Source organism: Nesoenas mayeri (assembly GCF_963082525.1).
Source record: "Nesoenas mayeri genome assembly, chromosome: 16".
In the NCBI taxonomy this organism is placed as follows: Eukaryota; Metazoa; Chordata; class Aves; order Columbiformes; family Columbidae; genus Nesoenas; species Nesoenas mayeri.
In genome coordinates, this window is record NC_137562.1 from 14735744 (window position 1) to 14761862 (window position 26119).

The 26119-nt window shown below is 44.9% G+C and overlaps 2 protein-coding genes across 2 annotated transcripts in view; both read right to left on the minus strand.

Annotated features, from left to right (window-relative positions):
- The window catches only part of TRPC4AP (transient receptor potential cation channel subfamily C member 4 associated protein), a 31293-nt gene extending 13716 nt beyond the window's left edge, over positions 1-17577 (minus strand). The window contains exons 1-8 of the mRNA XM_080354660.1: positions 17220-17577; positions 8034-8162; positions 7670-7786; positions 6389-6446; positions 5239-5294; positions 3360-3488; positions 2391-2592; positions 253-441 (exon numbers count right to left, since the gene is read on the minus strand). Of these exons, the coding sequence (XP_080210786.1) occupies positions 253-441; positions 2391-2592; positions 3360-3488; positions 5239-5294; positions 6389-6446; positions 7670-7786; positions 8034-8162; positions 17220-17351 (1012 nt within the window). The 5' untranslated portion in view covers positions 17352-17577. The remainder of the gene's footprint in view (positions 1-252; positions 442-2390; positions 2593-3359; positions 3489-5238; positions 5295-6388; positions 6447-7669; positions 7787-8033; positions 8163-17219) is intronic.
- A 341-nt stretch (positions 17578-17918) lies between these two features.
- On the minus strand, positions 17919-25802 carry LOC308046858 (ER degradation-enhancing alpha-mannosidase-like protein 2). The gene is made up of 11 exons (XM_080354928.1): positions 25675-25802; positions 25006-25116; positions 24844-24883; positions 24323-24428; positions 22864-22989; positions 21944-22155; positions 20613-20754; positions 20178-20302; positions 19370-19514; positions 19088-19209; positions 17919-18625 (listed from the first exon to the last, which is right to left on the minus strand). The coding sequence occupies exons 1-11, from the start codon at positions 25785-25787 to the stop codon at positions 18134-18136; spliced, it is 1734 nt and encodes a 577-aa protein (XP_080211054.1). The 5' UTR covers positions 25788-25802; the 3' UTR covers positions 17919-18133.
- Between the last annotated feature and the right edge of the window lie 317 nt (positions 25803-26119).

Genomic DNA, 26119 nt, shown 5'->3' on the forward strand with positions numbered 1-26119 from the left:
TTACCTTGGTGAGCAAAGGGTGCGGTTTGCCTTGGGACGTTTACTTTGGCTAATTTTAGTTGATGGGGAAAAAAAAAATCAGTGGTACATGAGAACAACACGGGAGTCAGACCTGGATGCTGACGTGTTGGCCTTTTGTGCAAGAAATGGGGAATCAACACCAGTTAAAAGGCAAAACAACACACGGCGAACACTGAGGAAGGTCAAGATGTGCACCAGCTAGCGGGGGCTGGAGGAATGCAAACCAGACACCTGTACTGCTTTGTTCCGCCTCTTCGTTCGCCACTCTCATCAGCGCATCCAGGACCAGCGCGTTGTCCAGCCAGGTGTACCACTCCTCCAGCTCCTGGAGGAAGCTGGAAGTACCTGTTGTTTCAGACACCTTCCGGGTGGCCAGTTTGCACAGTCGCTCAATGAAGCCTGGAATATTCAGAAGCGTAGCTAAAAAAAGAAAAACAATTTAATTACAATTTAAGATCGCCAACACAGGCATCGAATCCTCTATACCACAAGGTAACTAAGGATCTACTTTAGTAATGGAGTACACAAAAACAAATTCCATCCAGTTAAAAAGATCCGAGGATGGAAGACCATTGGTTGGTACAACCTCCTACCAAGGACTGGAAGAGCGCACATACCCCAGGAATAATTCAATCAGTGTTCAATAGGTTTGTGTTGGACTTACACCACAAAAAAACTAGTTCTACCTTACTCCAACTCTTTGTTTCTGACCAATTCCATTTTCCTGCCACTACTGCTTTCCAGTTCAGAGTAAGTCAATATCAAGGAACTGATCTGGCTGAAAATTAAGCGGGCAAAAATAAAGCAGCAACACTTGGAAGGGAGCAGCTCCACCTCCCCGTTCCTCTCTGCAATGCCACCTCCTTCACTGCACCTCCTGCAACGCTCGTGGCAGAGCAAACTGAACAAGCTCACTTCAGTAGCTGTTGGCTTTTTAAGTACTAGTTACCTGAATTGGTTCATTATGGAGCAAAACAGATGGGGAACACGTGACGGCAGCCCCAAGTTAGAAGGTTTTAATTGTTCAAGGACAGAAGTTGCTGGTCTGCAAAATGCTTGGGGAGGTGCTAGGAGCTGCATTTTATCATAGAAGTTTCACAGATTAACTTAATTATAGGACCTATTTATTACAGATAAATGGCTAAGTCTTCACCACGCACTTGCAGATAAAGTAGAAATGGAAAAAGAATTTGGCCGTGAACAATACGCGACAGAGTTGTGAGATTCTGTCCGTCTCTGAAATAAGCTCCATGAGGAAGCTTCTACAACGGAATCTGCTTTCCAGTCTTAGACACAGTCTGTTCTGCAAACAAAACATGATTACTTGAACATTTGCTTGGCTAAGATCAGTTCTGTGGGATCCAAGCTTATTAAGTTCAACTAATTCAAATTAAACTTTGTACTCACACCTACAAATACCTGTCCATTGCTCTCTACAAGCAAGCTCTGGCAATCAGAGGATAGAAGACAATACAGCTCCCTTTACAGTTTCCAAACTTCTGCCTGCTGGATTACGCTATCCATCTCTCACTGGATGCTGTAGAGGTGGTTACAAATGGAGCTTTATTGTTCATGGCTAAGATAAAATGTTAGAAGATGGGAGAACCAGCTCCAAAACCCTTTTTTGCACTTCCCAACATTGTATGGTATGGGCTTAAGAAAACATCTACTTCAGAAGTCCAAAAGCTTTTCAGCTTAGTAAGAGCTGAAAACAGCAGATCTTACTTTTGAGGGTACTTTAATTTAAATCTCTTAAATTCACGCTCACCCTTCTAGGCAAGACTTCTGCATTTGAGAAGAACTCAGCAAAATAAGGAAACCTGCACTGTGCTCGAAGTTAAAACTGAGATTAGACCCAAGATTGCCAAGGCTGGGGTGGTAAGTGTGGGTGGCCTCATCAATATTAAACACACTTTCATGTTGATAAAGACAGATAATGTCAGAGAAAATCAGAGAAAGAACTGCTCTGACAGCAACCATGTCACCTGCAGTTTTAGTTCAGGAATTCATGTTTTAAAGAGGTCACAGAATTACTGGGAGTTGCTAAAGGGAAGGCCATGGAAATGACTGAAGGATAAAAAACCAAACCAAATTATTTTAAACCACTCAGTTCATCCGAGAGAGCTGAAAGGACAGCAATTAACTCACCTAATTAACACCAAATGAAAACGAAAGCTACAAGTGTCATTAACAGAAAAAACTGTCTCCAGGAAACTACTGGAGTGAAGTGAACACAGAAAAACGCTTTAGAAGAGACAGAATGCTTACAGTACCCTCCAGAAACACCTGCTGCGGATGTGACATTGAGAAGAGGGAAACCCTACGCACTGCTGAGATCCTTCCGCATTTGCTCTCATTGTAACAATTACCTTGATTAATTTCAGCTCGAGAAGGACCCAGGTTTTTTTTCTGCTGGGCATTTTTGGCAAGAAGCGTGTGCTTGTCATCGCTTCCCAGGTCCACTTCAGAAATGGTAACAGCCAGGATCCTGCAGAAGGTCGCAAGCTGCTGCTGATCAAAACTGGACACAAGGCTCGCAAGATTGGGAATATCATCCAGCTGGATCATTTCCTGGAGGAGGCAACATCGAGTCAATCACATATGATGTTCAATAAGAGAACACAGACACAGCCTGAAGGCTTTGGCTACAGCTCTTCCCTGGTGAGATCTGGGTGTTATTTCAATGTTAGTAGAAGAGAATCAAGCAGGCAGTGAAAAGCTGATTTACAAGTGGTGTCACTTATATTTATCAACTGCAGAAGAGCAGATTAAGTATTTAAGGCAAATTTTGGGGGCTTTGAAAAACAAAACAAAATACAACAACAAAAACTAACTTGACAGATAAATTGCATGTAGGTATTAGAAAGCTTCGGTTCAGTTTTCCATTTCTCTCTGTATTCTCACAGATAAGAGATGAAGAAAAAGCCCCATGTGTCAGTCTTTTTCATCAGAAGATACTAAAAAACCAACACAAACACAAAACCAAAACCATTTCTGTTCAGATAAATTAAGCTGGTTCCCTATCTCAGGAAGTACATCATCCTCAAAAAAAACCCCCAGTAACAGAATCCTGACCCTCTCCACAAAATGCACATAGGCATATTTTATTTAGGGTTTCCCCAGGGTTATTTTACTTGCATCACATCAGGGTGCTAAGCTGTAATGATGCTGGCAAGCAAGTTAAAAAACTGAGTTTGTGCAGAAGACATAAGTGCCCTGTTTCCCCAGCCCACAACTTCTCACAGGTGACAAACCCCCAGGTAAGAGAGAAGCACGGGAAGCCTTCCAGATGGCAGGAGAAAAACTGTACAAATAAAATTAAGAAACAAGTAACGAACCTTTTTAACTCCCAGGATATCTTCAATGAGTGTTGCAGTTTGCAGGAATGTCTTTTTGTTTGTCATCAGGGTAAACAGGAACAATACAAAGTCATTTCTTTCTGCCAATCGCCGTGTGACTCCTTCCGTCTAGAAAGCAGATGCAGAGTCAACCTTGACAATTCCCACATCACATGCACACGCAGGCCAGTCTTAGGGATAACACGTTATCAAATTAACTATTCCTGAAACCAGGAAACACTCTGTTTATGGTGACCAAAACTAGTTCCAGTACTTGTTTGAAGTTCGCATGATGCGTGCAAAAACTACAGGCTCCAGGATGAGACACTTCATCTCAAGGCGGTTGTTTACTTGCCTCAATCAAAAGTAAACACCACACGTCTGGAAATACCTCGGAGATGCTTGTCTCTGCTTTCCATGCAAACTGGAACCAGCTCCAGTTCACGCTATGTAGAGTAGCCCCTGGTTTCCTCCCTAAGCTCTTAGCACTGCTCACAGCTGGGCAGAGTCTGAGCAACCAGAATCGAGCATTGGCTTTAATGAACTTGGTGACAAACACAAATGTTATGCTAAAGCGTGAACTCGTGCTCATCAAGGCCAGCTTTCATGCTCTGATCTCTGCTGAGAGCACAGCCAGCCTGTTCTGGAACTAAATGTAACTTAAAACTACACCCTTACCACTTCATAGAATCATAGAAGCATTTTGGTTGGAAGAGACCCTCAGGATCATCGAGTCCAACCATAACCGAACCCAACTCTGGCACTACCCCATGTCCCTGAGAACCTCGTCTAAACGCCTTTTCAACCCCTCCAGGATGGTGACTCGAGCACTGCCCTGGGCAGCCTGTTCCAGTGTCCCACAGCCCTTTTCAGGAAGATTTTTTCCCCAATATCCAATCTAAACCTCCCCTGGTGCAACTTGTGGCCGTTTCCTCTTGTCCTAAAGCTGTCTGTTCGATGCGGCTGACACATTACCAGTGCCCACACAACCAGACCAGCTCAGATACCTCCTGAATATTTACACACAAAAACACTTAATATTGCACACACGTTTCTGTGATCCTGAACACTTCTCATTGAAGAGAGCCCCATCATACTGAAGTGCATTAAAACAGCAGCTAGTCTATAAATTGCAAACTTGTTTCTTATCATGTTACAGTATTTACAGTTAGCAAAAGTTGCATTACCTGTAGCTAAAAAAGAAATAATCACGTAAGGGAAAAGTGTTCTCTTCCCCCTCCCCTGTGTACAGATACTAAGTAGTGAGAACACAATCTATGAAGACTCAAACTCTCAAGATCAGGTTGATGCACCAAGCCAGTAAGCGCCTTTTTAAAATTTTGTGCTAAACAATGCTCCTAGATTAGAATATGGTAAAATATGTGATTAAGTAAACAATCCTCTGGATGTTCCCTGCATGTATAATGCAAGGCATGCGCTTTTAGCCTCACAATTTTAACAGCCAGTTACTTCAATAGGCCTTTAAGCCACTGTCTTCCTTAGACCTGATCTGCCAGCAACTGCACCAATATTTCAGGCCATGAAGGAGCTGCAGGATTAAACTTCAAACACTTTGCCAGCACTGTTACTGAACAAAATCAGCTGTAGCTCTGGCGAGCAGGCATCCATTTCCAGTTTCAATTTAAAGTCTGCATACAACAAAGGCTGACACGGCTTTTCTATGGAAACACAAATACAGAAATATCCAAACGAGGATTTTGAGTAACGCACCAAAATGTAGGGCAATCCTACATTTAACTGAAGGATTTTGAATTGTAAGTTTCAGGGTAAGTTTCAATTATGCTTAAAAGAGTCTGTTTGTTGTCGTAAGTAAAACATGACCAGCAGAAGAACACTGTTCCACAGCAGTTGTACTTACACATATACACGTGTTGTACAGTATGCTTAAACAGTCCTTGATGAGGTCATCGCTTACTGCAAAAGAGAAAACATATATTCACTAGCTACACATTGCCAAGGAACACTAATGACCACAGTAGTGACATGAAGAGCTAGAAACAGTGAGAATTTCAAGCTACTTGCTAGCTCAGATCTGATGTGCAAATGCCTCGGAGGACAGAAAGCAGAGGGAGAAACACTCTGTACCTGACCTGCTCACAGGCTTTCTCCCAAAATCACTGTCAGCACCGCCTGGGACCACAGAGATGCACTTGTGGTCTAGTGCACTGCTTAGTCACACACAGAAGCAAATGACAGGGGTGCAGGCAGTATTTTAGGAAAAATATCCAAAGTCAACTCAAAATTTGTCTATATAAGAAACTCCTGAGAGACATACTCACTCCAATTATTAAGCATGGGGGGGGAAAAAAAGGACAGTTCATGCAGTTTTCTCCATGCACCATCAGAAATTCATAGAAAAGCCTTCAATGTGATTTCCTCCAGCATTTGAATATTTAAGTTCTCAACACAAACACGCAGCAGCTGCCTCCAGCCCCAGTTGCCATTTGGGGCTCCCTGGCTGCCAGGGAGTGCAGCAGCGCATTGCCCTTCCTCAGAGGCTTCGGAGAACCAGCAGAGTCAGAAAGAAGAACAATTAAAACACTAAACTAAAGCTGCTCCAGCAGGAAAGTTGCACTGAAGCTGCTGCACCCCATTGGCAAGTCCTCCTTGGAGCAACTTGGAAATTCAAAGCCACTGTGCCTACATCAGGTATGCTTTTCGCTATCTCTCAATCTCTCTAATTCCGGTTCCATAAACAGTTTGTGGCTTATTATCAATAATTGTTAAGTGCAGCTACAACCACAGCAACAATAAATGTTTCCAGTGATTGCAGATTTACTGCATTGAGAGAAATAATGTTACGCTGAGGGCACGAATCCCCCCAAGCTGAGCTTCACAACAGGTGACTATCCTAAACCCCACCGCAAATCAGCGCTGCAGAGAACACCAATGATTCACTGAGGAACAGGAAAGTGCTGGTATGGAAAGGGAGTGACAGAAAAACAGAATCATTTCTGTCTGGATAAGGACACAAAGCAAGAATGAAAACAAAATATTTATTAACTTACTTTTCTGTTTCTTTTTCTGTGTAATAAGAGTTGGTCTCATGAGAATTTCGACTAAAAGCTGTAACAAGAAGGTAAAGAATTGAGGGAATAATCACTGGGATACGAGTAACAAATTAATTTGTCAGTGACAAAACCAAACTCAGGCCTGTGTTTGCTGAAGCCACAGGTGAGTAATGGAAACTCTGCAATCAAAACCCCAACAGCATCCAAATTACATTGATGAAAAAGACTTGTATTTACCCTGAAAAAATAATAACAATTGTATAAAACAATCTCCCACTGGCAAGTTTTAAAGAATTTGAGTCTGCAAATAATGTAATTTCGTGCACACTCAACACACACATTTATTTTAATATGAAATGTAAATACAGTTTCTGTGCATTCTTATGTTAAAAGCTCTTCTAGGGGAAGGACAGCTACTACCCTTTAAAAACACGGGAAATTTAGAACATTTTTATACACAGATCTAAACTGCTTGGACAGCTGACGACTTTGTCCTCAGTTGACAGGATATTGGCAACTAAACTGGTGCTAATTTCAAGGCAACATAACCTAAATACAAGTTTTATTTCAGTAAAACGTAACAAGAGAGAAGCAGCAAAGACCAAATAAAGAAAAATAGGAAGAAAGTGTCAACTAGTTTGCTGGAAAAATACAAATCACACATTTCTAACGAAAGCTACAATCCCAGAGTCCATCGCCATCAGATTGAGCGAACCTGGGTATTTGCGTAACCTAGAATTAAAACAAATAAACAGAAAGACAAATTGCCAGTGAGTCTATAGAAACCTTGCGATTCTGTTTAAAAACCTTTCCACGGATGAATTAGTCGGCATCCCGTGCCAGCAATAAACACAGACACCCTGCTTGAGTGCCCCAGTGGGCTTAAAGAACCACCACACAACCCTCAGTGGTTGCTGGAACCGTCAGCACTGCTGGATTTCATCTCACAACTAGAAAACATTTGCAACTGTTTTCATTGAGAACCTAGAGAACTCAGCTTTTTAAAGTTAAAACCAGACTACCTGAAGAAACAGCCAGGTCTCCTATATCATACAAGAAAAAGCACCTCACTTTTGATGATGTAATACCTCAGAAAATACACCCTTTTCACATTTTGATTAACAGAAACAGGCACAAATCTAATGCTGAGCATCACATGGGTGAAGTAATTCCGTAGCTTGCATTCACAAGCTTCAAAGCCTCAAAGACCTCACAGACTTCTCAGTGGTGTGACTATCACGCAGAAATCTTTGGATATTGTTGAAAAAACGCACTTACATCGACTCCTCCAAATAAGTCAAATGTGTATGTGTTTGGGAAAGTTGACTCTTGAGCAGCTTTTCTATCTTCTGTAACAAATGCCATGGCTTCCATTGAAAGAAGTGGAGAGATTTCCTGCATGCAGTCAAAGCCAAAAAAAGAGAGTTAAAAGAGAAAACTGCTCAGCAGTATAAACACAACCAGCTATCTGGGTGATCTACTGACTAATAAATAACATTCCCAGCTCTTATCTATCAGTCAATTCACAGATGATACCATGCCAACAGTTCCAAAAATGAGTTAGAATATGATCACGGTAGACTTTACAGAAAGCAACAACAAAATAACCCGTAGCTTTCAGGAAGAAGAATACAGACAGTACCTTTAAGATGCTTTGGCACTGGGAGAAGTCGCTGTTGGGGTGGCTGTGTTCGTACAGCTTTTGCAGCAGTAAGGGAATCCCATTCCATTTTGCTTGTTTATCTCTTTCTTTTAACAAGGCCTCTGTGATCTGCAACGAAGAATATAATTCCCATGTGTCCAATGCTTCACAAGCAGGAAAACACCCTTATCACCTCTCCAAATTATCAGAATATCATAGAAAAATAGATTCTTGGAGAGAGTATAATTACAAAACCCAGCACCTCCTTCGATGAGGCAATTTATCCAGGACTGGTAGCTGTAGAATTTTACAGATGGTCAAAGTATTTTAAGCTTACAAGGCTTAAAGCAGCTGTTATCATTTAGAGTACTGTACTTCACTCCATATTTTTATATTCATCCAATATTTTAAAATGGGAACACGTTAGTCTCTAAATAATTCCATTGGTAGAACTCTACTGACAGGTCACTGAAGGAGGAAATGGGTGCTCGACACTGCCAAAATCTGCACTAGACTAAGGCAGACACAACACTAACGATGGAAAGGCTTAATCACTCCTTCACATTCAGCCAGTAATGAGTATTTCCTCAGTCAAGTCCCTGAAGTCATTAGTTATCATCGCAATGACCCAAACCACCAAGATTTACAAGCCGATTCCAGAAGAACTTAAAGATCCAGTGAAAATTTCCTCTGTAGTCTTGGGCTGCTCATAAATGGAGAACAACTAAACCAGCAGGAGATCGACAGTGGCAATCACCTGCCAGTCAATTCTGACCAAAATTCAACCCCCTTCCTTAAGAACCAACCCTGAAATAGGGACTTACTCTTGTACAGAAAGGTGAGGCAGACAACAATAATTACAGTCAGAAGGATTTCTGGCTGGTTTTACAAACTATTTATGTGCCCTCCAAATAAAATCAGGAAAAAACCCAATCCTCAGGCCAGCAAAACTGCATCTCACTGTGACCTTTGTGGATTTTCTCTTACTCTCAGGTCTAAACCTCTAAGCCGCTCTCATTCTGCATAGATCACTTCCCAGACCTTGCTGGGGTTAACCTGCTTTGTTTCCTTCCAGCCTCCATTGTCAATAGTTAACAGCCAGGGAATTTTGCATCTTATTGTTTCAGCCAACACATCCTTCTCAAATATACCGCAGTGTACAATTCCAAAGAGCCATTCAATTCCCAATTACAGGCAAATTACCCTAATTTCTGACTGAGAATTTAACCCTTTTCTCTGCCTGTTGGACGGCAAACGGGAAGACCAGAAAACTGATACAAGCACATGAAAACTCAAACTGGTGGTGGAATCAGCTGCTATGGGTCCTTCTTTGAAGCTTCTCAGATACTCAGGGCTCCTCTCATAACACAATACCCAAATTTGTACATAACATTTCAAGGTTCTTGAAGTATCAGGTTTTTCTTTCTACAAGGACTGACTGAAGCAGCATGAGCAAATGTGGCACATAAAACTCCCAAGTTTTACACTTTTCTGTGTTTTCTGACTTCCAAATAAGAGTCAGCGACCATCACTGCTGGAGAACGACACTGAGTTCCTTCCGCAGAGCCCATTCTCACAACAAAGAGCAAGTCGAAATTAGAAGGTCAAACTGGCTTCTCATCATCTGCACTGTGAGTAATGGGTCAGCCCCTCTGAAGTCCCAAATTTCCATTTCTCCTTGTAATAGTCAGCACAGAGAGAACAAGAGGAGCTCCACCACTGCTCCATTTCAGGTGTGGGAGGGACACACAGCCCCATGAGAGGTGGGAGGAACAGAGGTAATTGCTGAGTAAAGTGCAAGAACACAGAGCAAAACACCAGGAAACAATCCAAGTCTCTGGCTCCAGCTGATGTGCAAGATACCACAGGCAATGATGACATGCATAGGCTGCAACCTCAGGTTCCAGTAGCACAGCGCAGAATTCAGCATCCAAGTGAGCTCAGAAAAGGCCAAAAGCCCTTGAGGTTAAAACCTTGTCCTGGGTTCAATCCCACAGTTGTTAATCACACGTACGTTTCTTGGTTTGGGGCAGGATCCACCTCCATTCCCAGTTCTGCACTAGTAGGTCTTACTCTCCCTGTCCCAGCCTCCAGCAGATGGTCACTTGTGCTCATCTGCAGAAAACTTTCAAAACTGAAATTCTAAAAGAATGAGGCAAATGTTTCCTTGCTCTCATCTTCTTTTAATTGCTTTCCATAAAAAAAAAAAAGGTTTATTTCTCTTGATTTAATGCATGTCTTGGGTTTCATTGTAAGCTCTAGCTGGTGGTCCCTCTTCTGTAGCTATGAGGCTGCCCTGGCTCTGAGCATTGCCATTGTGGTGGGGCAGTACTTGCCAGTGCAAAGATTTTTGGATTCTGTGGATGGATTCAAATTCAATTAAATTGTATGAAGCTGTCTGTCTTTACAACCATTTTGGTGAAAAACTGCAACCCATCATGTATGTAATAGCAGTTGGTCAATGGTTTTCATTTATAAGAAAAGTCGCTTTCCTTTGTGCTCTTTTTGGGCAGACGTTATTAACAGCCATCGAAATTAGTGCTGGGTCTTTGGGGGCCGCTTTCCATCTCCAGCATTTTTTTTGTCTCATCCAAGCAGGATAAGCTCAATATCCAACACTGACTTCTCAGAAATGTTCTTCATTCACTGAATCGCTCTGGACAAAATCTCTCACATCTTGCATACAAAGCTTGAGAAGTTAAACACTATCCAGCAAGAAGTGGAGGTTGCAGAAGTCCAGCTGGAAATGCTATAAATTAGAAGAAAGGGCCTACATGGCTGCAGGAGTTATGAACCATCACATCTTACTGGCATTAGAAGACAGACTAAGTACCAATTAGTGGGAAAACAAAAGAACCCATGGCAAGACTTCCCTACCACCCAGGTTCAGCACACCAAACTGGTACAAACACCACGACGCCACAGAGTCATTTCTCAGAAGTTTGCTGTAATGCATCCAAGTTTTGAATCACAAACCAAGAGAGCCGGGGCCGGCACGTTGTGGCTCTCCAGGAGCGGTACGAACCAGCTCCAGCCCGGGCACAGAGCTCCCAAAACGCACCACAGTCCAAATCCATCTGTACGACATCAGTTTTATACCGTCAGTTTACCAAATGTTCAACCGCTCAGTGATCAGATACTGGCCCAGTACCAGCCATCTCCCCTCCTCCAGCTGTGCGTCTCCCCTCCTCCAGCTGTGCCATTGAAGGGCAATCAAAGACTTTCAAGAGGATTTAAATACAGAGTTAAAAATGCGTCATCAAGCCCATCCAAGGCTGCAAAGCAGAGCAGACTGAGTGGTTTTCTCTTTAAAGTCTCCCAAAGGCCAGGATTTCCTGGGAGATCACTTACAAGACTGATAACTACCATAGGAGTACTTTCCTACTACAGAGTTTAAATAACTTTTGTGCATAAATTTTCTTGAAAGTATACAAAGGGCTGAACAAAGACACTACACCCAAATCTAAATATTTCTTTTAAATTTCTTTCTACTCCTCTTGAGTTAAAAATCCCTTTAAAACGCTTCAGCATCCATTAACATAATGGTCAATAAAAAATTATGAATAATACCTAAATCTTCACCAAGTTACCTTGTTATGTGTTAATATTTACCTAAATACATCCCTTGATGAGCGCTGTTCCCCTTTTCCTTCTCCCCCTCCACTTTGCTGTAAGATTTGCTACCGAGGAAGGAATTGTTGGCCCTGAGGGTGGTGAGAGCCTGGCCCAGGTTGGCCAGAGAGGTGGTGGATGAACCATCCCTGGAGACATCCCAGGCCAGGCTGGACGGGCTCTGAGCACCCTGAGCTGGTGCAGATGTCCCTGCTCATGGCAGGGGGGGCACTAGGGAGCTGGGAAGTTCCCTTCAACCCAAACTGTTCTGTGGTTCTATACTTTGTGCCCCTGCACACGGTCAAAAACGCATTACAAACCTTGCTCACTCATTACTGGCCTCAGATCTCTCGTAGTTACAATTGCTTCAAAATCCCTTCCAGTGAGGATTTCCTTTTCCACTTGTGTTTCTGCATTGAGACAATTTTCACTGCCCTACAAAATAAACCTCTGACTTTCCCAACCTTGTCTCCACCGCTTTTCTAAGCTGTGGTTGGTGACACATCTCCATGTCTTCCCGTAGTTGCTGACAAACTGAAGGCCCAAGAACAAGACAGTAGTAAAATACAATGAGCTACCCCTCCCCTTTGCTCTCCAGAGTAGGGGTTACACTTTTCTAATAAGATTGGGCCTTTATTTCACATTTTACCCTTCAAACATTTTGCTGTTTCGCTCAACACTCACCACAGGGGGGTGTTTTAAAAGCGCTTTCTGTGTTCTTTCAAAAAGCAAAACCAGTGACTCAGGTGCCCAAGCATCCTTCACAGCACTAAAGAATTCATGCTGCGATGGACTTTACAGCTATGACGCACCAGCTGTAATTCTTCTTGATTCAATTTTTTGTTGCAATCATGCATGAAGCAAAGATTGGAAGCCCTTTGAAAATAAGCAGAATTGCCATTCCCAGCATTTTCCATTACCGCTTTTGATGTATATATTCAAATGTTCTGAAAGTTTAAGAGGAAAAAGAGGCACAAGATTATGGAATTAAACGAGCAGATGCAAGCACATTGTCTCTATATATTTTTCGCAAAAATCAAAGCCTTTCCATGTCCTTTCCTTCAAACCTTTCATGCCGTACCTTCGGAAAACAGGAAACTAATATTTGTGCAATTAAATATTTCTTTTTCCCCTGAACAGTAATAACTTAAGAAGTCATCTCTGATAGACTGCCAAGAGAGTGATTATTCAGTATTTTGGGGAGTGCCACGTCATGCCAGCTCTTCACCATATTTTCCTTTTCGGTGGCTAATGAACACACACCAGCCTGGCTAAGCTGCCTCTGTCCTCACCCAACTTTTCACAAGCAAGCCCACAAGCGAGGTGAACGACCCCCGCTGCCCCCAGCTTTGCACTTGAGCACAACGGCACGCTGCACAAACACAACTTGTGGCCTGTACAGTGATTCTGGAAAGCGTTTCAAGGAAGACGTTGTGAACTTGGCCAGTCCCCAGCTGGGTCTTTCATGTGTAGCTCTGATCAAGAACACGTCAGAGCACCCGTTTCCAGCCTCTGGCCACACTTCAGTTCTTTGTAGTGCAGATCAAGTTCCCCATAACTCGTGTTTCTCCGTAACTAGTCTTTTCTCCTCAAAAGCATGAGCCCAGGGACAGGGGTCCTAGGACAAAAACTTCTAGCCAGGTCTAACCATCCCCACAAGTCCCAAACTACCGCTCTACTCACCCCCACTGCAAGTCTACCAAGACAAAGAATAGGTCTCGCAAATCTCAAAACCCCACAGCATTTCCAAGAGCAGAACAACCCCAACACACATCTTAAACACCAGCAGCTCTTTAAAGCCACTACAGAATCTACCAGATAGTAATAATAGTTATTACCGATCTTAGCCTCAGAAAAAAATAACTAATACGTAAATTTACATTAACTTCTCAGCCATTACTTCTTCCTTGGAGCTGCCTAGGATTTTTCTTTTATTCATTTTGAAAGAAAGCAAAATCTGTAGGGATATCTAGGAAAAAGCAGATGGGCCAGGAATATCAGATCTACAGCAGTTCTCTTTCTACTCCAGTCATGCAAAATAACACTTAAGTCTAACACCATCACTTTCGAGCATTTCTAGTGTATAACGGAGCTCTGGCCCCTGTTACATAAAAAACATGTCCAGGCTTTCCAGCAGTCGCTCGCTGTCCTCTGTTGAAGAGGTATAAGCCTGCTAAGACCCATACAATTAGAGCTACTAAAGTGGATTATATTCATGTGATTATTTTTTTTTGGTGGTGTTGTTGTAAGGAGGAAACAAAACTGATTAGAAAACAAAATATTTTCTCAGAGTTAGGAAACTACTACAAATTCCTGATAATCTGTAATGGTAGGAGCTAGAAATGTGGACGTCTGAAGCAGATAACGTTAAGGGAAGCGTCTATTCCTAGGGATAGCAGATCAGGAAATACAGCTGGAAAAATGGACTGTCTTTCTGCCGTTCTGATTGTTTCAGCTAAGCCTTGGCAATCCTGTGACAGTGTCACAGTGCTGACGATCTGCTCCCAGGACGGTACCAGAAGCACACTCGTTCGCCAATAAATCACTGCTTAGTCCATTATTATACTGTTCTGTCCACAAGGATTCACACATCTGCACCTAAATATCTTTGGTTTCATGTTATGCACATGCTTTTCACAGTTGGTTAGCAGCAGATGAAGTGCATGCCCTCTTGCTAAAGGGATTTGAGCTTAATCAGCTGAGCCAAAATGTTCCTTTGCCTTCAAGGAACCACAGCACAAACCCCGACAACTTTTCTTTCCAGTGCCCATGTGCACAGTCAGTTTGCAAGCAATATTCTTCCTCATTAGAAAAATGTGTGTCACTTCTGGAAAGCTGGTCTGCTGCTAGTTCACCAACATCTGAAAAGCCCCTTTCACTCACTCCGTACTCAGTATTAGGGCAAACCCAGATGAAGGTTACGCCATCTGATGTCAACGGTTGATGCATTCGGGGCAGCCGCCAGTGCAACCAATACAGCTAAAATGGATATATCAACAGATAATGGCAACATCTACGGAAATGTTTGATCCTCTTAGTATTGATAATAAACTAAAAAGACCACCTAGCAAGAAAGCTATGGCTCCTGGTTGGCAAGAACAGCAAGAACACACAAGGATCCAGATTTCAGAGTCGTAGTTGACCTAAAAACTGTCAGATATTCAGGTGGCTGTTGCTGTCAAAAATACTTTCATGTTCTTGTAAGATCGGACTGATGAACTTTCAGACGCAGGCCTGTCAACAATGATCCTTATCAATTCAAAGGTAAGCCTCTGCTTTCCTCATACAAAAATGGACCTTGAGATCACCTAAAAATAGCATGCAAAGCTTTATTTAAGAATAAATGCCACTGCTGCCCACTGCCTGCCGGAGATAGATGCTGAAATACAGTGACAACACTGTGGGAGAACACTACTGAGATGGCAGACACCACAGCAAGGAACGCCGCTTCCCGATCTCTCCGAATTAAGATCCTGAAAAGCACAGTCCATGCAGTGTATGACCCAAAACTTCATTGAAAAGAATGGGAAGAAACAGCTCGAAGGACGCTTTCCCAACTTGTTCTTCTAGACCTCAACACAGCAGCTTGGAAATCTGATCTGTTCTCAGGAGTTGAGAAACCTAAGCAAGAGCTACCACACTGCCACTGAGAATCAACTGCACCAACGCTGTAAACGTTAAAAAGCAGAACTTAAAAACGCACCCAAAACTCCTTTAAAAGCTACATCAAAGTGGTTTATATTTAGATCGCCTACAAATGAAAACTGCTTCGAGGTAAAGTAGAGAGACATGTAATTTACAAAGTTCAGAATCATTCAGGGAGTTGATTTTTCCCCCTCCCTAGTCTAAATGATTTAAAAATGTATTCCTACAGCATTTATGAAGCACTGGAAGCTCAAGGCGTCCAAGCTTTAAGTCTTTCAGGGCAAAACAAACAAAACCCCGGCAACAACAACCACCTCAGACTTGGGCATTATGAGAAGGAGGACACAACTAGCAGAAGTTTCCTCAGTTACCTTAAAAGCCTGGTCATCTGCTTCAACAGTTATTTCCAGCAATTCACAAAAGGCCCAAATTAAAACGCAGCACCACTGCATTTTGCAAGCAACCCAAAACCCGAATCACTTCAGTGCACAACGTTGTTACAGGTTTACGTGACTTAAATCGCCATCGTGGTTGGGGAGCGAGCAAACAAGGGTGTACAGGTAAGTCAGTGAGGTACATGCGGTATGAAACACACTCCAAAACCAACTTCCTTCAAAAGTGACAATTTCACATTTAAATTCATATAAATTATTTGCTTTTTCTTAAGTATTAACCAAACTAGTATCTGAGCAAACAGTCCAATAAGGACAAAACAGCGTTAAACAACACCTCCTGCTCTTTTACCTATCTCAGCTACCAAATGGGGCATGGACACCCATGATGAACAATTCTTCTCTTAGTAATTGCTCAAAATCCTTGTTATTCAAGGAAAATACTGCCATTTGCACTAGTAAAAACCACCCAGAGAAATCCCACTTTTTAATTTCATTTCAACACTTTTTAAGACACTTTAGCTCAATAAATCACCACTTGATCACAAGTTCTTTATCCCATCCACCCGTTTCCAAGTCTTTACACTATTTCACACCTTATCTGTAGAATAAATTCCAATTATTATTCTTCTTGACAAAAATAAACTAATAGTCCATTATCAATGATCAGCTGCTTTAAAAAGCCAACATAAGCACATGACAGACACAAGCCGAGGTTTACCAGTTCATTTCATTTCTCAGTATTTCCCAGTATCATCAACTAGGAAAGATGACAAATTTGAAACAGACCTGGAACAGTTTCATGGAAAAGCACCGGCACAAAACCTACTCAATTTCAGAGCGAAAAGGCCTCCTGAGCTATCACAAGGTTGCATTTGCCCATCAAATATGCTTAAATTTCGATGCTGCATTGTTACGGTTCCAGGCAGAGCTTCCTTTCTTTGCAGGAGAAAGCCACGACACCTATTAGCAACCAAAGCAAGAGGAGGGCGGCTCTTTTCCAGCACTGCAAACGCCTGTCCTGCCCCACAGCCTTCCCACGGGGAGGATGGCGAAGGGAAAAAAGGCACACGAAGCACAGACGCGTCCTCCCTTCCCGCACCGCCCGGGCTGCGGGGCCAAAGCGGGGCTGGCAGAGGATGGGGAGCCCCCGAGCCCCCAAACCGGAGCGAGGAGGCTCTGGCGGCCCCGTCCCCCGCGCAGAGCTGGCCGCAGGAGCTCCAGGAGCTCCAGGAGCGGCCGGACACCCCGAGCTGGTGCTCGGCCCCACCGGGGGAGCCGCCAACCCCCGCTCTCAACTCCTGCCGGAGCGGGGCCTGGCGGGCCGGCCTTGCAGGCCCTGCCCGAGCCCCGGGGCAGGAGGGGCGGCGGTTCGGGCCCACCGCCGGCTCCCCAGCTCGCGGCCCCACGGGAGCCCCCAGCAACGCGCCCCCCATTCCCAGCGAGGCCCCGCCGCGCTCCGGCCGCCCCCCCGCGCCTCAGGTACCGCCAGAGCGGCCTCCCCCCCGCCACAGGGCCGCGCCGCCGGGGCCCGTACCTGCGCCCCCCGCGTCAGCCCGCAGCCGCTGAGCTGCCCGTGCCGGAGCTGCGCCAGGATGTTGGTGGGCACCGTGCGGGCTCCTCGCCGGCCGCCCCCGCCGGGCCCGGCTCCCCCCGCCGCCGCCGCCATGGCCGCCGCTGCGCTCGGCGGAGACAAACAGGAAGCGCCCCCTTCCCCCGCCGCTTTGTACGGAGCGGCGCGAGGGCCGCCCCGCAGCGCCCTCGCCCGGGCTCCGCGCGCACCGCGCCGTTACCGGCCCCGCGGGGGCCGCTGGGAAATGTAGTCCGGACGGGGGGGGAGGGGGACGACGGCCGCGCATGTGCAGAGGTGACCCGGGCCGTGCCGGGTATCGGCATCACTGATGGGTGGGTTTGGCTGGGAAAACACTTGGGAGGTTCTTGCTATGCAACCGAGCACAGACATTACTAGATAGGCAGCGTAATATTAGCAGCAGCATTGTGAATGCTGTTACCCTTCCCTAGATCGAGCTAGCTAGAGATATGTTGTTCCTGGAAAGCTTTCCTTCCTGCGAGGGAAGGTAACAATCACAGCATCTCAGAATGTCAGGGATGCGAAGGGACCTCGAAGGGTGTGGACTGTGTCCAAGCCTGTAAAACTTCAAAATAAAGTCATAACAAAATAACCATGGTACCTCTAACCAGTAGGATTTTTCTTTCTAGACACCTGTTTGCTATTGAGAGAACCAATCGCTTTTAGAGTCACAACCTTACAGCATTAACAGCTGATACCTGAGTCACATTTTATGAACCAGCAGTAGCAGAATTTAATGGGAAGCTGTTTCAGTTCGTAATACAGTTCCCACTGTGAGGTACAACTTCTTCCATTATGAAACTATAAAAATATATTCCCAGAGTCTGAATCAATAATTTAAACCGATAACGAAAACAGAATCAGGTGTTATCTAGGAAGACCTGTCCCAGTACTGCAAGTTTAGAGTTAAAAGATTGGCTGGGGCAACTCAGGAGGGAGTGTGAGCTTTTCTTAGAGCTTCTCTTCTCTCCACCTTTCTCCGAAGAAGCATCTCGAGGGGCTTTTGTACTTTCCTCTTCACCATGGTCGGAAGCTCTTTTTAAAGTGAATTTCTTGGTTTTCTTCAGTGAGTAGAATTCCTGCATCAAGTCTTCGACCTCCCACTGCTCTTCCTTCCGCTTCCTACAGCAATGCAGCGCAGCAGGGTCTATAGGATGAGCTTCGGTGTTAAAGACGTATCCTCCAGCATTCAAGACGCATTCCCCATACGGTGTAATCACCACATCAAAGACTGATCCATCATTGTGAATGAAGTTGTCTGGGTCAAACAGCAGATACAAGTATTTTACTGTTTCAGCCAAAAAGAAGGATTCCATGCGATTATCCAGCCTGTGATCTCTCAAGTCTTTGATCTACAAGAGAAGAAATACAGTGGGTTACGGATACATCAAATTCAGTACGTTAGGAACTTAGGGGGAAAAGTAAAACCAGCTTGCAGTTGATTTCAGTTAAACAGTGGAAAAGGAGAATCACACAAGCGGCAGAGAACCGGCACCTGAGCCTTTCTACCAAGTAGCTGCCAAGATACAGAAGGCAGGAAAAGCTTTTGATGCTGCCCCATGTTTTGGGCTCTGGTGCAACAGCCAATGCTGGAACTTGTCCCACTGCCCAGGCTGTGAGGGAAGTTACCACCAGAAATGTGACCAGAAGTTACAAGATCAGCTTCACAGAGAAACAGCAGGGGCTTGTTTGAAACAAAAGTCATGTTTCAACCACAGTGATCACTTGACTCAATGGCAAAAGATCAGTCAAGGGAACACTTTCTAAAACCTGACTTTTAGAAGCCATTTAGTAACTATTGATTTAGCACTTACAGTTGCAAATCCACAGTCCACCTTGCTGATTTTCTCTATTGACTCCACTGCGTCTCTGCCCAGTTCTAAGAGCGTGGGATCTCTTGTGGCACGGTACAGATACATTGCACTCTCGATGAGCTCTGCAGAAAAACCCCAAACATTTGTGTGCATAAAAGTTACCAAACCATGTACACAGGGAACGGAAGAATGTATTTTGGAGGGCAAGCATTGCCAACATCTGATCTTCCCACCAGAGCAAAAGCAGGAGTCTGTGTTTCTTTCTATTTCATTTCTGCTCACCCGGCCTGAGCGGATATCCTTCTCTCTTGTCCACCGTATAGCCCTGGGGAATGTTGTAGAACTCAGGCAGCCCACCAAACTGCTTCCAGACAGTGTAATAGTTGAGGAAAGTTCGCATGGCATTATCTACATCCCCAATTAGGCTCTGAGAGAGAGGAAACAATTAGCAAAGCAACATCTGGGTGAAGAAGAAACAATACAACTACTGCAGTTAAACTCCCATAGTCAAAACAAGACAGAAATGGGTTGTTCAGCAGGTCTGAACAGTGTAAGTAATATTTAGACACGATGCCTTAAAAACAGGTAGGACTAAGGAGAGAGGTGCTGCTTTTCCACTGGATCACATTCCGCACACCTAAATAATACAAAATCTCTTTGATTTTTAGTTAACAGAAGTTTGGGTTTCTTCAGTCAACATTTCTTTTAGTCAATCACAGCATCCAGTCTCTTTCAGTGCAGGTAACAAAGTCTCAGACCAAATGTATGGCAAACCCCTCAACGGGAAAGGATTCACACAAATAAAGCATTTATAAGGCGGTGGAAAAAGAGGTACAATTTTCTTTTACCTTAGGTTCTCATCTGGATTATGAGACCACTTTGCTACAATAAACTGCCCTCCCAACATGCTCACTAGGAGACTTTTTTTTTAAATAGACCATAGGAAAAGTCAACATCTGCTCTTCTACAGGCTCAGACTACTGTAGATTCCACCAGAGATCAAAACAACCTTTTCAACCAGCAGAGATGAGCGTTATACCCGAGACAGACAAACAAAATCACTGTATGCTACTGGTGTGCCAGCTCTTACCTGTAGGCCTGGCCAGTAAGCCTCCAGGGACTGAAAAACAGGCATGGACACTGTTCCTTTGTACATCTGAACCCAGAGGTACCAGTCATCAAACTTTGTGTAATTTTTGATAGCTTTGTCGTATTCTATAAAGAAACATAGATGGGTAGGTAATTCAACAACAAAAATACATATATATATATATATATATATTTTTTTTTAAGACTGAAAGAAGCCTCCCTTTTCACGAGAGCCATGCCAAATAAATTACTTCTCAGGATGCTCACTTTGGTAACTTTGTTATCACAGATTGTTCAAAGGTCTTACAACAAAGGCTTCGGGAACAGTCTTGAAGTTCCCCTATTAGATTCTTCATCTTCTTCCACGGTCCCACATGCAAAGTTTTCAGAGCTAAGGAGGAATTCCTGGGAACCTTCACACAGAAAAACTGCTCACCGAGGAACATGGCCATCAGCTCCTTGTCCTGCAGGAGAATGGCTCCTTTCACAAGGTACTCGAAGTAGGAGTCCACCCCGGCCCCAATGCCAGCGTCTTGGGCCACCCACTTGGCAGTGACCACATCGATGTGGTTACCAACCTGGTAGAGGCGAGGGAGGAGGAAAGAGGGAGTTAAAGTGGATATAAAGCTTAAGTACTAAAGACTAATTTAAAAAATCCCCACAAAAGCACCACACAAGAAAGCATTGATCTTTTTCAGACTGTTCATTTCACAGATTCATATTGTCCATTCCAATAAGCATTTTCACCTTTACAAGACACATTCATCAGCAGAGAAGCACAAACTATAGAAAATATAACTTTGGAAATTTATACTTCTAATATAAATGCTGCACTGTCCAAAAAAAAAAATATAAATACCGTTACGCTACCGTAAAAAAACCCAACAGTTTCAACATGATGTGTCTGGTCCTAATTCGCATCTAACAAAGGAGAAGAGAAAGGTGAAGAGGTGCAGATACAGAGATAGAGGCCGGGGATGTCAACAGCATGAGAGCTGCTGTGCTAGTATTTAAACACATCCTTCAAACTTGGGACTCTTTAGCCTAGAAACAGACCCAGCTGATGGAGGACAAGATACACAATTATGACTTGCTTAGAAAAGATGAAAAAAAATACAATATTAAATTTCTTTCTTGAACAAGGATTAGGGATATAAACCAAGAATAAACAGATCTTAAAGCAAACACCAGGTAACATTTCTTTGTACAGCTTATGAATAAATCTGTTCTACTTCACATATGCAACACTAGGAGTTCACACAGGTTCGAAAAGCAGCTGTGGAAATTAAGTGAAGACTGACCAGGAGATAGTGAACACAGACATAACACTTCCAGCTCTGGATACTCCTAAAACATCAAAGCTGTCAGGCCTGGTAATATCTTGTTGCACTTGAAATGCGCATATTCTCTTCCATGCTCTTACTCTGTTGTGGAAGCTCTCAAGGCATTAGACAGACCTGTTATTTAATCTGTTGCAGCCGCTGTTACCAAAACTGCACTGCCCAGTAGAAGGCATTTGTCTCCCAACCACATCTGTTATGGAACACAACAATGGCGTGATGGTGGGTGGCACCACTAACGCAGAGATGTGGATGCTGCAGGTGTCCAGGAACAATGTCCAACACGCGACTTCATCCCAGTTATTAGCACTGTGGTTAATTCTCTTGTTCTATCTCCTGTCTGTCTGTGCTTTTTTATCCTTAGAATTGCATCCACAAAACCATACAAAGAGCAGCCCAGTAAATTCAAAGTCCAGCCCTCACTCACCAGCCCAATATCTGAGCGATTTTTCCACAGTGCCTTTAAAGCCTTCCTGGCAACATCCTCGAACACGGGGTCACCAGTAAGGTGGCTTAAAGTGGCAAATTCCACTATAAATGTACCAATTCCAGCAGTACAGGTAACTGGGGTCTCCCCGGGGTTTACTCCATGCAGCAGGTTCACTGTTCCATATGGCATCCCAGTTGGGGTCTGAAAAGCTGAAACAAATGGTTTTGGTTCACATGAAAGTGTTCACTGTCACATCTGACAGTGTTAAGCAGACATGTCACATTCCTCTGCACAACAGCAAGAAACAAGACTAAAGCAATGGCAGTAACTGCAAAGAACAAAATGGGGAGCAGCATGTGTTCCTGAGACGGGTAGAGAGGACACCCCAAGCTACTGCAGATCTTTCCCACCTTGCCCAGAGCAGCAGACTGTGTCCTTACTTTTTTTTCCAGCACAAGCAGGGTCATCTAAATCAAACTGCACACACTCATCAGCAAAGTTCCAACACCAACCTTGGGATTGCTCGGTGGCAGCCCAGGGTGCATCCCGCACATAGGGACAGTGCCAAGCTGTCAGCACACAGCCCAGCAGCAGCCCGCTCTGCAGTAGATAAGGCTGCAAATTCTTGTCTTTACAAGCTGCGGCTTCACAGCCTTTATTTATTATTTTTATTAAATGCATTTCCCCTCAACAAGCAACAAACGAAGTGATGTGTTAAATGCATACAACACTTGGCACACATATATCCAACTGGTATAATTAACTGCACAATGTTTTCCCCACAAGCTAAACTTGCTTTGAGCTCAAAGAACTTGAGACTGTTTACGACTTTACACACCCAGCGGTGCCACCTCCATCAAACACACCAGTGACCTCCAGAACTACAGCCCAGCCACACAAACCAGACGAGCTCTCACCAGGCAGGAGTTTGCGAGCTGCTTCCTCCGCCATCCTGAGGAGAGGCCCAGAGCACGGCCAGCCCGCTTCCACCTCCACACCAGCCTTCTTGGAGAGCAGGTGAGCGGAGAGGAGACCTCCCACCACTGCAAGGTAGACAGCAAGAATACCATTAAAGAACATGAGGGAGGAACAAAACCTGATACCAGTGGCATTTATCATGATGCAGAGAGAGTTTTTATGGGGAAGAAAAGTGAGATGGCTCATCCTTAAGAGCTGAATTCAATATGCTACAAAAGAAGAGTGATTTGTTTCCTCCTGTCTGTTTGCAATGGGCAGCAGATATATATCTTTCATTATTTTAGAATCATCAGATCCTACTTGCCCTACTATACCGGCACTGCCTTGCAGAGAATCAGAGAGCTACCAGTATAACAAACAGGAACCTCTATAAGAGGAATCACAGACAACCAGGTTGGAAGGGACAACAAGGATCATCTGGGCATAAGCCCAGTCCAGACAAGCTGACCCAGCACCCTGTCCAGCTGAATCTTAAAAGTGTCCAATGTCAGAGAATCCACCACTTCCCTGGGAAGATTATTCCAATGGCTGATTGTTCTCATCAGGAAAAATCTCCCTCTTGTCTCCCATCAGAATCTCCCCAGGGGTAACTTGTATCTACTGCCCCACATATTTTCCATGGGATTCCTTGTAAAAAGGAAGTCTCCATCTTCTCTGTTGCTACCCTTTAAATAGTAGAATTGTTTCACCTCTTCCAGACAGCTTAATTCTATGTTTGCATAAAGTAATACAGTGTCCATTCTTAAATTCCTTGGAGAAAAATGTCCAGGCCAGAGTGAAGCACTTGAGTGTGACTGACAGAGGCAGGGAGTTCTCAGCCCTTTTCGCGGGCTTGGCTACTGTCACATAACAAGGACAAACACAGAAATGACACTTCTGCAAAAATTGCATCAGCAATATTTGATAGGAGAAACAAAAAAAAAAAGCATAACTAACAGTTTTGTCCCCTGCCAGTGCCTTTTAGTTGGATGGCACTAAAGCAGTTAGGTGTTCACCCAGGTAAAAGACTCCAAAAGCCTTTGTGATTTTTAATAAAAAAGACAAGTTCAACATTACAACGCTAAAGGAAGAACTTAATAATCTCTATTCCAAAACAGTTTGTAAAAAAAGGTATACTGTTTCAGCAGAAAAGATGTTTATCCCAAAGCTGAAAACCTGGCACCAAAATGCTGAAGCTGCCACGTTGATGTCCGTTTGTGTTGAGGCAGGAAGCAGAAAGGTGATGTGCAAAGATGAAAAGGAAGTACACTTGTGATTTTTCTGTGTGTTTATGTGTCCTGTTACAGTGGATTACAAATTCACTCTGACCACTGCCTCGCGTCGTGTCTGTGTACAGTTAAGAGACTGGTAAAAGAAGGAAAAATCCAGCACAAACACCAGGGAAAAAACCCACCTCACCTCGAATGTTAGTTTCAAAGACAGATGCATTGACATCAATATCAAAATCCACCCCTTCCTGCAGCACATTAACAACTCGCTGGAACTCGGAAACATTTCCCAAGATCTGCAGAGGGAGCAGGACAAAAGTGAACCAGGCTTAGACTTCATGGGAAAACAAAGGTGTTGTTCAATGTTCAGGGTTAATTCTAGTTTTGTTTTATTATTTTGTGATACCATTAATTACAAACAATAGTAAAAGAGTGACTGACCGTTTCATCTGTTTTCAGAACATTTTTTTCCACCCACTTTAGGTTTTTATTTCAGAATTAGGCGGTGCCAGGGCCGGGGAGCTCTGGTCAAATGCTGCCCCGGGCGGGAGTAAAGTGAAATGCAAAAACTCCTTGGTCAATCAATAACAGACTTTCTGTCACTACTGAGTAAAAAGCAGGTGTGAAGGAGGCTGACAGCAGCTTTGAGCGGGCTGAAGGCCACGTTGCAGCCATGGGCACTCCCAGGGCCAGGGCATAGCCTGTACTCACCAGCAGTGTGTCCAGGGCGTCAATCAGTGTAAGGGAGAAGCTGTGTGGGGAGAGAAGTGCGGTGAGGCCCGGTGGAGGTGGGAGGCTCCCAGCAGCAGAGGCACCTCGGGCCAGGCCCCGTGGGGTGAGGGGGCAATTGCCCATCCAATGGATGGACCCTACCTGCCCCAGGTGTCCTGCCCGTCACACGTCAGTGGCCGCAGCTCATCGTAGGGGAATGCGCTCTCCAGGTAGTGCTCATAGGCATGGTAGAACATGGCACGTACCCGCTCCCTGAATCATGGAATCGATTTGGTTGGAAGAGACCCTCAAGATCATCATATCCAATGATTAACATAACACTGGCACTAACCCATGTCCCTGAGAACCTCATCTAAATGCCTTTTAAACCCCTCCAGGGATGGTGACTCCAGCACTGCCCTGGGCAGCCTGTTCCAATGCCCCACAGCCCTTTGGGGAAGAAATTGTTCCCCAGATCCAACCTCAACCTCCCCTGGCGCAACTTGAGGCCGTTTCCTCTGCTCCTGGCGCTTGTTCCTGGGGAGCAGAGCCCGACCCCCCTGGCTCCAAGCTCCTTTCAGGCAGTTCAGAGATCAGAAGGTCTCCCCTCAGCTCCTGTTCTCCAGCTGAACCCCCAGGTCCCTCAGCCGCTCCATCACACTTGTGCTCCAGCCCCTCACCAGCTCCGTTCCCTTCTCTCCACTCGCTCCAGCACCTCAAGGGCTTTCTTGGAGTGAGGGGCCCAGAACTGACCCCAGGATTCGAGGTGCGGCCTCAGCAGTGACCAGCACAAGGGGAGACACAAGCACACCCGCTCAGCCCCGCTCTCACCGGTAGGAAGCGACGTCCGGCCCCCATGCAGCCGCGCCGGTGCCCGCCGGCGGGTCCGGGAGCCGCAGCGCCCACAGGCAGAGCAGAGACCCCAGAGAGCGCAGGGCCGACATGGCCGCGCCCGCCGCCCTCAGCCGCACCCGCCCCGCCCCCGCCGCCAGCCAATAGGAGCGGCCGCGGTGCGCAGCGCATGCGCAGACTGCCGGAGCCGCCGGTCCGCTCCCGGGAATCCCGGGGCAGGAATGAGCTGCGTGGGTGGGAGGGGGGTGATCGTGGGGTGATCGTGGGGCGATCGTGGGGCTGGTGGCACTGGGGGTGACCTGAAAATAAATGTAACAGGCACTGTGACTTCTTTATAGTCATGAGATGCTCCCAACAATGGTGCTGGCCGACTGGGGAGGTACATACGCGACGAGGAGCTGGTTCCTGGTCGGTTCCTGTGCAA